Source organism: Sorex araneus, chromosome 2 (genome assembly GCF_027595985.1).
Source record: "Sorex araneus isolate mSorAra2 chromosome 2, mSorAra2.pri, whole genome shotgun sequence".
In the NCBI taxonomy this organism is placed as follows: Eukaryota; Metazoa; Chordata; class Mammalia; order Eulipotyphla; family Soricidae; genus Sorex; species Sorex araneus.
The window spans coordinates 133,335,666-133,350,753 of NC_073303.1; the positions used below are offsets into that span (position 1 = coordinate 133,335,666).

General features: G+C 49.4%; 1 protein-coding gene across 3 annotated transcripts in view; it reads left to right on the forward strand.

Moving 5' to 3' along the window:
* HEG1 (heart development protein with EGF like domains 1) overlaps nucleotides 1-15,088 on the forward strand; it is a 99,716-nt gene that overhangs the window by 45,185 nt on the left and 39,443 nt on the right. For all 3 annotated transcript variants that reach the window (XR_008628565.1, XM_055127405.1, XM_055127406.1), the window contains 5 exons: nucleotides 1,270-1,386; nucleotides 1,915-2,034; nucleotides 7,085-7,176; nucleotides 12,609-12,667; nucleotides 12,851-13,011. Coding sequence is in view for 2 of the 3 variants with exons in the window: in XM_055127405.1 (XP_054983380.1) it covers nucleotides 1,270-1,386; nucleotides 1,915-2,034; nucleotides 7,085-7,176; nucleotides 12,609-12,667; nucleotides 12,851-13,011 (549 nt within the window). In the remaining variant the exon portion in view is untranslated. The remainder of the gene's footprint in view (nucleotides 1-1,269; nucleotides 1,387-1,914; nucleotides 2,035-7,084; nucleotides 7,177-12,608; nucleotides 12,668-12,850; nucleotides 13,012-15,088) is intronic.

Here is a 15,088-nt window from a genome sequence, read left to right on the forward strand (position 1 = left end):
CAGGGGCTGGAGGGTCTCATGCCAACCTGCCACTTGCCCCGGAGTGCCACTTAGTATCAGTGCCCCCATCACACAGGGACCCTAGAACTGCTGGATGGGTATCTGCCTCCCTTCCCGGGAAGTCTGCGTACCCATAAAGCTGTTTCCTGGCATCCCTGTGCCTGACAGCACATAACCAAACAGCCTTCTGAGAGCCAGTGACCACCTTTGCTGAGGTTATCTGTGAGCAGGTCCCAGGAGCATCATTCCTGGCTGTCATGTGGTTTGGGGGCAGTGTCCAAGGTTCTAGTCTGATGTAGGAATGGAGCCCGTGCCATGATTCTAGAGTAGATATAGCCATAATGAGGTAGCAAATGATTTAGCCATAATGAGGTAGCAGAGCGGTTAAGGCGTGTTGCGTGAGGTTGACCCCAGCCCAGCCCAGCCCCACGTAGTTCCCTGCACCTGGTCTCTTCAGCACTGCTTGGGACACTCCCAAATAGATAACTTAGTCTATACATAAATAAAGAGCAGGAAGCATTCCTTTGGGTTTGGCCCATTTCCCCCTTGGAGTTAGAATTCCAGACTGCTGCCTTCCTCGCTTGTCCTACATCTTCACAGAAGATGCAGCTAATGTGGGTTTCAGCTATTCTGAACCTAGACTAAGTGTTTTTTTAATAGAATTGGAGCGTGAGCATGCCAGTGATGTGGGCCAAGAGAAAGCTGTGGCCAGGGAGCTCAGTTGACCTCTGGGCCTGTGTGTGTTCAGTCAGACCAGGCTCGCACTGCGTTCTGTAACGCGAGGCGCTGCAGTGCTCAAGGCTGCATTTTCACTAAGTGATCGACCACAGGGCATGTGGAGGCCCAGTTCCATTTTGGGGTTTTTGGTGAAGGGGAGTCTTGTTGCAAGGAGGAGGGTGGCTGCGATCCCTTCCCCCAATCGTGCATATAGAAAAGACATTGAGAGAAGCAAGATTTTCTGTGGGCCTCAGAAGCGATCTGCAGAAGCAAGCCAGCTCTGAGGCACGTGACCTGTAAGCAGCATCTGGGGTCAAGGGTCCAGGGCTCTAGCCCTTGTGCACGTGCACAGCCTGTGCCATGTCCACCGCCTGCCTCTCTTCTGCACCTCTTGGGAAACTTCTCTGTTTTCCTAGTGTGGCCTTTCAGGGCAAGCAAACAGAAATAAGCAGGAATCAAATATTGGTTAGGAGCATGCAATGTTTTCCTAGGGCTGCCTTCACATTCCCTGTGTGATTAACTGCTTTGTTCCTGCTTTATTTGTGTTTTTAGCAAGCAGCTGTGCCACTAACCCTTGTCTTCACGGTGGCCGATGTGTGGAGGAGCTCCCTGGCCTTGGGCATCGATGTGTGTGCTTGCCCTCCTGGCAGGGGGATGACTGCAGTGTGGGTAAGAGGGAAAATCGCTACCAGGGCTCTGCCCAATTCCTCCCCATGCAGGCATCAGGGTTTTTTGCCCGCCCCACTTCCCTGAAGCATGCCCAGGTGTTGTGTGCAAAACAGGGCTAGGCAGTTCTCCTGGTGGTCTGGCTCCACTCCTGCCACATAGGGCATTAGCACCCCAGAATCCTATATCCCTTGCCCCGGTCTCTGCCTAGAAACTGCCCCCACATATGCTTATTAGAATCCTTGGATTATTAAAACAGAGTTTTATTGAAATCCACAGTCCAGTTGTTATTCGAAGCAGTTCTTAATTTTCCTCTCCAGTGAAACCTGCTTATCCTAAGGTATTTACATTGTGTACACGGCTGCCTCGGCCTTCATAACTGGCCGTTGCTTGTATACTTGAAACTGTCCTGCTCTCTGGCATCCCGCCATGCCTAGCACCATCTGGCCTTCAGAAAGCAACTGTGGTACTAGATAATTTTGTTCTCTGCTAGAATTCTATTCAACACCATCTGTTTTCTCTCCTCTGTAGATGTGAATGAATGCCTCTCAAACCCATGCCCGCCCCTGGCCGTGTGCAACAATACTCAGGGATCCTTTATCTGCAAATGCCCAGTTGGGTACCAGTTGGAAAAAGGAATATGCAATTTGGGTAAGAGAAACAGTCTTTAGTTTTAGTCTGTCTTGGAATCTTTTTGGTATCCCCCTAATCAAAATTGGTATTCAAAATTGACCTCTCAGACATATAAACATTATTTGCTATCTTTTTTGGTGCATATTATATTTTTACATAGTGAAATCTGATATTTGTTTCTTTGTTTGATTGTTTTTGAGGCTGTGTTGAGGGCTTCCTCCTGGCTCTGTGCTCGGGGACCATGTAGGATCCTGGGAACAGAACCTGGGTTGGTCACATGCAGTGCCAGTGCCTTACCCTGTTTCTCTCCAACTCTAATTAGATGATATTTGTACAGACTCTTTGTACCTCTTAGACATGTTTTCCATGTTATGTAAAATAATATATAAACATCTTAATGACTGTATAACTATGCCACCAATTTGTATACAACATTTTTGTACTTAATTATTTCACCCTTCAGTCAGGAAAAAAAGACATATCCACAGATATTTTAACCACATCGTTAAAACAAAGTTTCAAGAGGGAGAAATAAAAGGAAAGAAACCTCTGATTATAAACCACGTTTACTGAGCATTTTCATCTTCAAGTGATTGTCATGTTCTTTCCACAAGGCAGATCTTTTGCACAAAGTCACTGCTATGGATTGTACCAATCACTTTGTTGTATTTCACTCCCTAATTGGATGGGTCACAAAGCGAGTTAATTTTAGACTTACCCTGCATTTGGCAGATTATGAAACAAACAAAATCCCCAAGTGAAAGCAAGGCCTGACAAGGCTCAGTGTGGCTACCCTGCTTATACCACAGCTTAGACCACGGCTTAGACCATGGCTTAGACCATGGCTTAGACATGGCTTAGACATGGCTTAGGCCACAGCTTAGGCCATGACTTAGGCCATGGCTTAGACCACGGCTTAGACCACAGTTTAAACCATGGCTTAGGCCACGGCTTAGGCCATGGCTTAGGCCATGGCTTAGACCACTGCTTGAAGGGAGGCCTGGTCTCTGGCCCCTGCTGCTGCCCATCTCACACGGCAGTGTACTAATCAGAAGCACTTTGTCACACACGGGATAAAGTCCCTTAGCAGAGTGCTAAGTTCAGTGCTTAGGTTGAAGACTTCTAGATGTGAAGAACTTAGCTGGATAAGGAATTGTAGCTGGTTAGGACCCTGGCAGCTAAAGTGATTCAAGTTCAAATCACCTCCAGATCTCCCTGTGTGGTCCATAATGTGCAAAAGTAAGGAAGCTCAGTTAATATTTTTTTCTGAGAGAACACTGTGAGTATTTTTTGAGGTTGTTATTTGCATGAATTCCTATTGCCCAGAGATTGGGGAGAATCACCAATTTTCTTAAGAAGGTTGGGCCTTTTGAAAACTTTGATATACAGGCTGGGGGTAGGGGGTGGCTTAGTGGTGGAGTGCTGTGCCCTGCCCATATGATACCCTGGGTTTGAGCTTGGACATCATCTTAGCACTGCCTGGAGTGACTGTGAGCCTGAGCTCCCCACCAAAATAATTTAAAAACAAATTTAAGGAATATGTTAAATCATTAAAGAAAAAAAACTCTAAGAACATAGACATTAGTCAAAATCAGGAATTTTATTGTAAAATAAAAAATCTTATTCTAACAGTTTCTTTACTTTTGGATAGCCTATATCATTTTGGATACTTCCAAATACAAAAATAAGCTGTTTTCTGTTTAAGAATAAAGTTGGGACTCCAGCAATGGATCTTAGTGGTGAACCACGTGCCTTGTTTAATTAATCAAGGCCTGAGCTTGAACCCTGGAGAGAGCAGGAGGGGTCATGAGGGTGGATGCAGATGGAAATGACTTGGTTCATTGCAATATGGAAGGTTACTTGTTCAGGGAATTAAAGCCTGACCCACGACTTACAGCACACGCCCCTGAACTTACTTTCTCACCTGCAAAATCAGCTACCGAGGGCTCTACTTGCTATTCTGGATCATTGTGAATATGAAATGAAATGACGGTGCTGGGGAAACAGTGCAAAAAGCTAGGGTAAAGCCCAGGTTTGCCCCCTGGCATTGCATGATCCCCTCAACACCATCAGGAGTGACCCCTCAGCACTGAGCTGGGAACAGCACCTGAGCACTGCCAGGTACCCCCTCCCCAATAAAACAAGCTTGAATCACGTATTTGATTTGAGTTTGTAAGGGTCTGGTTTTCCAGATGGTAGAGGTATCATCGCACATTTGTTATTAAACTCTTGGACCAGAGCTGAAAATAGTAAAATGCTTTAAAAGACCTAATGATAGGTCTTCTGCTTTTGCATTTTATTTGCGGGCTACACCTGGAAGTGCCCAGGGGCTACTTCTGGCTCTGTGCTTTTGTTAGTCCTGGTGGAAGCTCAGGAGATGGAGTTTGGGCCTCCTGAGTGCCAAGCAGCATGTGCTAAGCCTGCTGAGCTATCATTTGGCCCCAGAGTTGCAGATCTTTAAGGGAAACATATTTATGTATCTACATTTAGCTCAGCTATGTGAATCGGTGGTGTAATCTCAAGTCAAGATTGCCTCCAAGGGCCGAAGCTATAGTATACTGGGGAGGGTGTTTGCCTTGTGCGTGGCCCACCCGGTTCCTCAGCATCAGAGAGTCCCTCGAGCACCACCAGGAGTTATTCCTGAGTGCAGAGCCAGGAGTAATCCCTGAGCATTGCCATGTGTGACCAAAAAAAGCAAAAAAAAAAAAAAAAAAAAAAAAAAAAGTTGCCTCCAAGCTGGCAGTGAAACAGCAGGCTTGAGGGCATGGGTGTGCCAGGAGGGGACAGGCCTCCTGTGGTCAGTGGAGGCTGCTTGGGCTGTCCTGGTTGGGAAGAGACCCATGCCCTTTCCCACAGGGTCTGGCGCTGAGGCCTGTTCTGGAAGCCGCTGGTGAGGAGGGTCGTGCTGGTCCCGCAGATCAGGGGAGCAGCTCCATTGTGTTAATAATCCACGTACCCTTTTCTAGTCATTTAGCTTCATTGTTCATAAACATTGGAGAAGCATGCAAATTAGAGTATGCTGCAGGGCTTTCATTGGGCAGGAGTGTTTCAAAGTTCCCTGCTGCTCAGAGAGAGTCCCAAGCAGCTGTCTAAGCCGAACTGTAGAACCAGCAAAAAAGATGTTCAATCAGGATTAAGGGCTCTAGACAGTAAGTATAAGATGTTAAATATTTTTCCTGACTCATCTGCGGGTTGTTCTCTTCATTCAGCAGGCAAACTCACTCGGAAAGAGCAGCTTCATGAGTTTTTGTGTTTGGGTTATTATTATTTCTTTCCTGTTCAGAGGGAAGGATGAGAATTTAATATAAAGGAAGCTCAAGCCAGATCTGAAGCAGGATAGACTCCTGTTTGATTGCTTGCCTATTTGTAAGTTCTATTTCCCCCAGGCTCAATCTGTTCAAATTGATGTTAACTAGAATAGTCTCTTAGGGGTGAAATGGGGCTTGAAAATGGGTCCGCCTGCTTTCACGTCTGAACCCAACAGTATTTTGAGTCAGGGTTGTTTTCATCATGGGCTGAGTTATGCATTCTTCCGAAATGCCATCCCACCACCCCTGCTTGGGACTCGAGGAATTGATACCTTGCCTGTAGTTGTCCTCAGAGCATCTGATTCCTCAGTGATGGTGTAGCAGTAGCAGGAAAGCAAGAGCTTGACAAATGGGTCTGCTTGAGGATCTCTGTTAATTTTGGCCCTGGTGAGCTGGGTGATCTTGAGAAGTTAGCTAACTTCTCGATGTCTCTCTCTTATAAATTTTTTTTTTTTTGCTTTTTTTGGGGTCACACCCGGCGATGCACAGGGGTTACTCCTGGTTCTACATTCAGGAATTACTCCTGGTGGTGCTCAGGGGACCATATGGGATGCTGGGATTCGAACCCGGGTCGGCTGCATGCAAGGCAAACACCCTACCCGCTGTGCTATCACTCCAGCCCATTTAAGAATTTTTTTTAATGAAACACCATGAGATAAAATTACACACTTACACACTTTCGTGATTACCAGGGAGACACAGATCAAAACAACAATGAGATACCGTCTCATACCACAGAGACTGGCAGACATCCAAAAGAATAAAGGCAACCGCTGTTGGCGTGATGTGGGGAGAAAGGGACTCTCCTTCACTGCTGGGAATGCCGATGCCTCTTTTATAAATGATCAGGCACTTCCTCTGAGCAAGAGGAGTGGGGTCTGTATAGGGGCCTGTGATGAGAATAGGACACGAAGCGCGCCCTGGATGTTGTGCACATGTTAAGTTGGTCAAAGGGCTGTAGGGTAAGAACTCCGCACTCTAAAGTTTAAGAGACCCCAACAAGCATTTTTCTGAGTCTTATACCATGTTTTTCTCCCCTCCATGCAGGATTCTGGCATTTAGGGAGCTCAGTTATCCTCTGCCACCGCCTTAGGGAGCATCTCTTCTGTGGGAGATCTAGATTCCTAAGGTTTCTCAGCCAGGGGCCATAGTGCCCAGAAGATATTCTAAGGGAGCTACAGGTGGAAATTGCATCAATGTGGAAGGGAGGGTGTGGTCCCTTAGGGCCAACCCGCAGGTTGCGGGAGCCCCAGGAAGGAACAGAGTCTGAAGGGGGCCATGGTCAGGAAAAGGTTGAGGAACACTGGTCCAGAAGCCTCCTTCTCTCAGCAACTCTCTCTCTCTCTCTCTCTCTCTCTCTCTCTCTCTCTCTCTCTCTCTCTCTCTCTCTCTCTCTCTCTCTCTCACACACACACACACACACACACACACACACACACACACACACAGCTCCTTGGAGTCTCACCTGAAGGTTTCCTCAGGTTGTGCCTTTTGTTCACTAGACAAAAGGCACAGCCTGAGGCTCACCAAGCCCAGGAGAAGGGCTAGCTGAGAGAGCCCAGTGGGTTCCACCCCCAGCGCCACGTGGTCCCCCCAACTTAGACCAGGAGGAACCCCCGATCAGCACTGGATATGATCCCAAAAAGCAACAAGACATGCAGGCCCAAGATTGTCCTGTGAAGTGACGTGCAGTCAGAGGAAACGCATCCCCTCGGAGGTTGCCCTGTCAGGTCGTCTGATGGCCCTGTTTTCATTTCCAGTGAGAACCTTCATTGCAGAGTTGAAGATCAAGAAAACTCTTCTTAATGCCACCACAGAACTACCTGAAGTTGAGAGCGAGATCACCAGAATGGTCAGTGTCCTAAAAGGTGCCTTCTGCCATGCCTCTTTCCTGGTACAGAGTTCTAGTTTTCTGTGATTTTATTCAGAGCTGGGACCCTCCTGGTTATCTTTGGAAGGTCAAGTTTATGGTAACACTGTAAGTCTCCGAATAGAGATAGGGAGAACCGAATAGAGGTGCCAGCAGAAGTGCCCTTCAGACGTGTCCTCACAGGCCTCTCAGTGCCTGGCATCCCGCTCCTTGCTGCACTCCCCATGGAGACTCTGAGATGGCATGAGCCCATTAGAGATGTTGGCGAAGGAGAAAGATACCGATGGTCATGCTCTCCCTTCTGCTCTCGATGTGCTGTGTAAGTTTCTCTCAGACCTTCAGAACACGGGGAGACTCGTGTCTCTGGGGGAGGTGGGGATGAGGGAGGAGATGCCTCGGCACAGATTCCAGTGCCGGATGCTTGAGCCCCCCTCCTCTTCTGGGGAAGTACCTTGGGGGCCGGGATGGTAAAAATCCTGAGTACCTGCAGGGCGTGGATGCTGGTGTCCCACTGCCCTCCTGGACAGGTGTTACTCAATGTCGGGGTGTGGGAATTAATTGTCACCCACCAAGTTCTCAGGGAGCCCTGGTCTTAGACAGAAGCGAGGAGTTTCTCTTTACAGGGAGAGGAAATCATCCTGATCTCATCCCACTTTTGCCAGATTCAGAGTCTACACCAATGGAAAAGAATTCTAGGAGATGAACAGTGAATTAAAGAAATGTCATTAGGGGCCGGGGAGATAGTATAGTGGGTAAGGCACATGCCTTGCACACAGCTGACCCAGGTTTATCCCTGACACCCCACATGGTCCTGGGAGCCCACCAGGCATGATTCCTGAGTGCAGAGCCAGGAGTCCATCCTGAGCACTGCTGAGAGTAGCCCCCAATCACAAATAAACACAAGCAAAATTTCATTAAAGAGAGGAAGAGGATTCTGTTCATGAGAGAATGCAGGCAACTTCAGAGAGGAGAGTCCCCTGAAGTGAAAGAAAGGAATTATACACCCCAAGTTTGGATGTATAATTGTATAATGTGTATGTATAATGTAAAATACCATGTGTTCTGGTAAAGTTGCTTTTATAGAGTCCAAATTGCCTCCATGTGGGGCCTGATAGGAGTCTGTTGCTAGGGTATTTCCTAGGAAAGGACTTTGCACTTTCTGTGGTCTCATGTTCTGATTATGGCCTTTTGTTCCTGCTGAAGGTTTTCCTCCCTGGAGGGTGCTAGTATCATTGAGATCTTATGAGATCTCAGTTGTCAGATCTCAGTTCCTGCATTTCCAGAAGGGCCCAGCCTTGATATTTTAGGGCTGATTTGGAGCTGGCAACAAGTAGTTTCTTTCCTTTAGATATCTCTCGGCTTTGTTAGTCCCCTAAACCATATCACTGGGGACCCTGTCTACCTGCCTACATCAGAAAGACGCTCCTTTTCCTTTAGAGGGTGATGCCCAGAGCTCAGTGGCTGGAGCATGTGCTTTAGATGCGGGAGCCTGGCCAGGCCCTGAGTGGTCTCCTTGCATCACCAGGAACAAATCCTGAGCAAACCCTGGGAGGAGCCCCCATGCAGCACTGGTGTGGCCAAAAACCATTCCCCCGCCGCCCCTCCTCCCCCCAAGCAACTGAAAGAGAAAGAGAACACGCGTTACAGCATAACAGTTAATCCTGATGGTGCAGGCTGGGAATTTACTGCACAGTTCTAGCTCCTTTGATTTTTTTATTCCCTCTGTGTGTGTGCGTGTGTGTGTGTGTGTGTATGTGTGTGTGTGTGTGTGTGTGTGTGTGTGTGTGTGTGTAAGGTGGAAAAGGATAGAAAAAGGAGAGGGAGTAAAAAAAAAGAGATAACAAATGAAGCTTGAGAAGTAAATTTATATCTTAATTATTACACTAAGATCTGGTATTTAGAAAATTGAAATTTTCTATTAAAACAAGTTTTACAGAAGAGTTGATTTCTGACTTCAGTTTTACTTACTCAGTCTTGTAGGAATTAGCAGATTAGCCAAAATCTGTCAGATTTTCTAGAAGTGTAGGCTTTATTTGTATAAACCACCATATTTAACACTTGGCACCTATCAAAGAGGTCCCTGAAGCAGGCACCTTGCCAGTTGCCTTTTCAAAGTCCTGTGGACACCTTTCCAGGTGAGGCCAGGCTGGTGCTGGGAGGTGGACCTTGAGTACCACAGAGCAGGGAAGAAAGCAGGAGTCAGCCCCCCAAGGTGTGCCACCCTCCCTTCTCCTGATGCCAGTTGTGAGTTTGCCAATCCCAGGACCATCTTCAGGGTCTCTGAACGGGCTCACAAATCTTCCTGAGCATAGCTGCCATCATGGTTATGGTGAAGTCCAGGGAATGAATCCAGATTATGATCAGCCAAGGGAGGGACACCTGGGGCCAGCAGAGGCAGCTCCCAGGCCTTGCTTCAGGCTGTCCTTACACCTGGGTTGAGGCCCTGCTCCAGTCTCACCACTGGGACCTGTCTGGAGCCCATGCTGGACCCCCAGTGATTCCCAAGTGGGTGATAACAGCCCTGGGGTGTTGGCACATTCAGGGGGATGCTCAAGGCCTCAGATGCAATTGAGAAGTAGTTTCTGTTCACGTGAAGAAGGCAGATTTCTATGGGGGCCACTGAGTGAATTTTTTTTTTTTTTTCTGAAAAGGGAGCTTTTCCTCCTTGTTACATGATCTGGGCCAGCCCCAGGCCTCCAGTAAGCAAAGACCTTTTGTGGTTTGTTTTTGGGCCATACTTGGGTGTACTCAGGGCTTCCTCCTGCCTCTGTGCTCAGGGATCACTCTGGGCAGTGCTTGGGGGAACCTATGGGGTGCTTGTAATGGAAACAGGGTAGGCCATGTGTGAGGCAAGAGCCCAAACCTCTAATGGCCTCTCCAGTTGCTAAAGACATTTTTCTTTTTCTTTTTTTTTTATAATTTATTTATTTTTACTTAGTGAATCACCGTGGGGGTACAGTTACAGATTTATACATTTTTGTGCTCATGTTTCCCTCATACAAAGTTTGAGAACCCACCCCTTCACCAATGCCCATTCTCCACCACAAATAAACCCAGCATCCCTCCTACCCTCCCCAATCCCATCTCCCCCCACCCCACCCTGCCACTGTGGCAGGGTATTCCCTTTTGTTCTCTCTCTCTAATTAGGTGTTGTGGTTTGCAATAAAGGTGTTGAGTGGCCATTGTGTTCAGTCTCTAGTCTACATTTGGCACGCATCACCCTTCCCCCGCATGGCCTCCGACCACATTTTACTTGGTGTTTTCTTCTCTATCTGAGTTGCCCTCTCCCCAGACTGTGAGGCCAGCCTCCAAGCCATGGAGTCAACCTCCTGGTACTTATTTCTACTATTCTTGGGTGTTAGTCTCCTACTCTGTTATTCTATATTCCACAGATGAGTGCAATCTTTCTATGTCTGTCTCTTTCTGACTCACTTCACTTAGCATGATACTTTCCATGCTGATCCATTTATATGCAAAATTCATTACCTCATTTTTTCTAACAGCTGCATAGTATTTCACTGTATAGATGTACCAAAGTTTCTTCAACCAGTCATCTGTTCTAGGGCACTCAGGTTTTTTCCAGGTTCTGGCTATTGTAAACAGTGCTGCGATGAACATATAAGTGCAGATGTCATTTCGACTATACTTTTTTGCTTCTCTGGGATATATTCCCAGCAGTGGTATTGCTGGGTCAAATGGGAGCTTGATTTCTAATTTTTTGAGAAGAGTCCATATTGTTTTCCAAAAGGGCTGAACCAGTCGGCATTCCCACCAGCAGTGTAGAAGGGTCCCTTTCTCCCCACATCCTCTCCAACAGTGGTTGCTTTTGTTCTTTTGGATGTGTGCCTCTCTGTGGTGTTAGGTGGTATCTCATGGTTGTTTTGATCTTCATCTCCCTGATGATTAGTGATGTAGAGCACTTTTTCATGTGCCTTTTGGCCATTCGTATCTCTTCCTTGGGAAAGTTTCTGTTCATTTCTTCACCCCATTTTCTGATGGGGTGGATGTTTTCTTCTTGTAGAGTTCAACCAGTGCTTTATATACCCTTGATATCAGCCCCTTATTGGATGGGTATTGTGTAAATATCCTTTCCCATTTGCTAAAGACATTTTTCATTTAGCAAGTGTGGGGGTAGCCCAGTAGCCAGGGCCACACCTCCGTGAGATCAGTTAGATCCCTGAGCAGTGCTCTGCAGCCAGGGGTCCTTCGGGAAGGCATGGCCAGCCTGGTGGTCCTGTCCAAGGCCGAGGATGTAGTGCTGCTTCTGCCTGATGGTGCCAGAGGTGAGCTGAGCTCCTTCAGCAGTGCTCAGGGTCTCCAGGGCTGTTCCTGATGTGCTGGGGCGGGGACCAGGGGGTGCTGGGGATCCAAGCAGTGACAGCTTCATGCTAGGCCAGTGTCCTGTGCTCTCTCCAGCCCCAAAGCTGGTTTAATTTTTTCATGGGGGGCGGGGATAGAGTTTGGGCCCACCCGGTGCTGCTCTGAAGCTACTCCTGAATCTGCACTCAGGGGTCACTCCTGGTGCTATTGGGGGGACTATATGGGGTGTGGGGGTTGGTGTTGGTGCAAGGCAAGCACTTATCAGCTGTGCTATTGCTCAGGCCCCAGAGATGGTTTGAGTCTCGACCCCCAGCATCGTCTCGTGACCTCTCTGGCTGGTGTTCCTGTGCCTACCACTGCCGTCGCGGTTGTGCTGGGGGTCCCTGTGGTGCAGAGGCCCGTGCAGGAGCTTCCGTCCTGATGCACAGAGCCTAAGACGTCTTGTGTTTGGATCTGTTGTCTCAGGATGGGCTTTGAGGCTAGGGGAATTGGTGCTGGCCAGGCTTGGAGCCCCCTGCTGCACAGACCGAACCCCCAGTCCCTCGCAGGAGCGGGCAGGGTCTGGGCAGGGCTCTGTGCCTGGAGGATCTTCGCTGCTCTCAGGACGCGTGGAGAACTGCTTTCCATTGGCTCCACAGCAGGGTCCTGACCCACATATACAGTGTCCGGGGAGAGCTTCCAGACTGTCGGCTCAGCTCGCAGCAGATTTGGAGGGGACTGGCAGGCCTGAAGGGAACCCAGCCTTTCCGCCAGGCCTGCTCCCGAGGCAGAGGGCAAGCACTGCTGCCTCTGTGCGTGGTGGCCGGTGTCAGGTAGAGCTGCGCCTGTGCTCGGCATCCGGATGCAGCCCTGAACATCACTGTCTGTGAGATTCTCCCCACTGGCTTCCCACTGCGGTGCTCTCTTTGGACTCCCCACGACAGGATGGGAGCAGAAGGGCCTTTCGGAGGGGAACGGACAGATGGAAAGAAGGGCCCTGATCTGGGTCAGCCGCCTGCTGGCAGTGGGAGACCGGAAGATGCCAGCTTCATCCTGAAAGTGGGGAATCGGCTTTGTGTGACTCTCGTTAACAACAGTCCTCTTCTTCCTTGCAGTTAAATGCGTGCTTTTCACCAGTCCCTGGCTACACTCAGTCCACAGCTCAGGCCTCAGGGTAAGTCACGGGATCACCCGTCTGAGGGACTGACGCTGCGACAGCCGTGAGCTGGGGCAGAGGTTGCTGGCTTCCCTGCATCCCTGATTCTCCAGTGCAGAGACAGAGACATTCCCCAGGGCTCCAGGACCCTCATGTGGCGTCTGCATGGGGTGATTCTGAACTGACCCTTTTGTCCTGAAGGGAGTCCAGTGCTGTGACCATGGCCCTGCACACCACCTTCTCCCTGGCGTCCAACGTCACACTCTTTGACCTGGCTGACAGGGTGCAGCGCTGTGCCAGCTCCTGCAGGGCCTCTGCTGAGCTCTGCCACCTCCTGGCAGCCCAGAGGCGCTTCTTCCGAGGTAAGAGGAAGACCTGAGGGTGCCTGTCCCTATGCATAGGCGAGAAATGTGAGGGGGTGCTCAGGCCCAAGAAAGCCTGTCCCAGTCAGCCTGTCTGGGAAATGGGTGGTCTGCCACAGATCTCCGTGTCTGTGTACCTTTGTGTGTGCGCACACAGTCAAGAAAGCATTATGCACAGACACACACAGACACACACACACAGACACACACAGAGATACAGATGCAAAAACACACAGACACACAGACACAGATCTACAGACACACATAGAGACACACAGATGTACACGCAGACACACAAGACATACACAGACACACACGGACACACACAGACACACACACACACAGAACTTGAAATCAGAAGTAATAGAGGTATAAAAGTATAGCAATGAGGCGCGTGCATGCGGTCTGTCTTCCTCCGTCTCCCGGTGCCACTGTGCCAGGAGAGGCCCACACGCGCTGCTGAGTCTGGCCCCCAAAGGAGCATTATGGTAATAAAATAAAATTATAAAAGTTTCTGCTCTCTGACAGGAGAAGTAGCACAGAAGGAGCTCATGCTTTACTTGTGGGCTCCTGGGTCCAATCCTAGGCACCACATGGGACCCCAAGACCACCAGAAGTGACACCCCAGCAGCTTACTGGGAGTAGCCCCGCAAGCTGAGGGTGAGAGGTTCTTTGGTATCTTGGGGTGGAGGTTTAGCCTTTGGGACAGGAAGACTCTGTATGGGGACCACGAGTGGGTCTCCGGCTTGTACTGCCCAATCGGGACAGCAGAGGAGATGGGCCAGCATGAACCGCCCCCTCTGGCAGCCAGATATCCAGTGTAGGCTGCACATTTGCTGCACCTCAACTGCTGGCTCCCAGCCCTACCCAGGGGGTGGCTTTCTGCCTGCTGGCCCCTAGTGCTCGCCTCAGGGACCCAGCATCGCGAGCAGTGGGAGCGGGAATCAGACTCCCCCACTCTGAAGCTCTGACACATGTCAGTGCTGGTCCTGGCCAGGTTGGGGTGAGGTGGGGGGAGCTAACTGGCCTTCAAGCTGCTGTAAGCACCACTGGAGGCTAGTTAGAAGGCCAGGGGCTGGGAAGGGGACTCAGAGGTAGGGCCCACTCTGGTGAGGCCCAGGGTTCAAAGCTCTGCCCCCATGTAAGTGGTGCGGGGGTGGGGGATGAGGGAAGGGGCTCGAGTGAGGAGGGAGCAGGAGCAGCAGGTTTCCTGAAACAGTGGTGGTATCACTGTTTGAGTCTCCAGGCTCCGTGAAGTTACACGGTCCTGGAACATGCTCTAAAGTAGGGCTGCTTCAGCATGTCCCTTTTTTGGATCCTTTTTGCCTGAGGAATTTTTGTAAGGGTAACTGGTGTATAAAATAGATATACAGGGGTCAGAGAGATAGTACAGAGGGTAGGCGTTTGCCTTGCATATGGCTGACCCAGGTTCGATTCCTGTTATCCCATGTGGTCTCCTGAGCACCGCCGGGAGTGATTCCTGAGTGCAGAGCCAGAGGTCACCCCTGAATATCTCCAGGTGTGACCCAAAAGCCAAAAATAGAAATAAAAATAAAAAGATATACAAAGGCGGGGAAATAGTGTACAGGTCGCCTTGCTTGCAACTGACCTCAGTTTGATTTCCCAGCACCACATGTGGTTTCTGAGTGCTGCCAGGAGGATCCTGGAGCAGTGAGTCAGGAGTAGTGCCTGAGCACTGCTGGTCCCCTCCATAATATAGGTGTACAAATTTTTAAGATTTTTTATGACCCTCCCCCACCCCTCAGTTTAAGATGCTAAATTCTGAAGTGGTTGCTTCAGATCAAAAGGTGGGGGCGGGGGGCTGTCACATTCTGGTAACTACACCCTACAGGCAGTCTCTTATTCTTCTTAATCTCAGAGGTTATATATGATTTGTGTGTGTGTGTGTGTGTGTGTGGCAGGGTGGTGGGGTAGTTTGGCTGTGTGATTGCGCCGGTTACTTGCTGGTCCCCAATAATGCATTCCCTGTCTGAATGCAAATCTGATCTGTGACCTGCTCGTGGCAGTGTCCGGCCCTGCTCTCTGCCCTGTCCTTCCAGCTGATTGACTGTGGCTT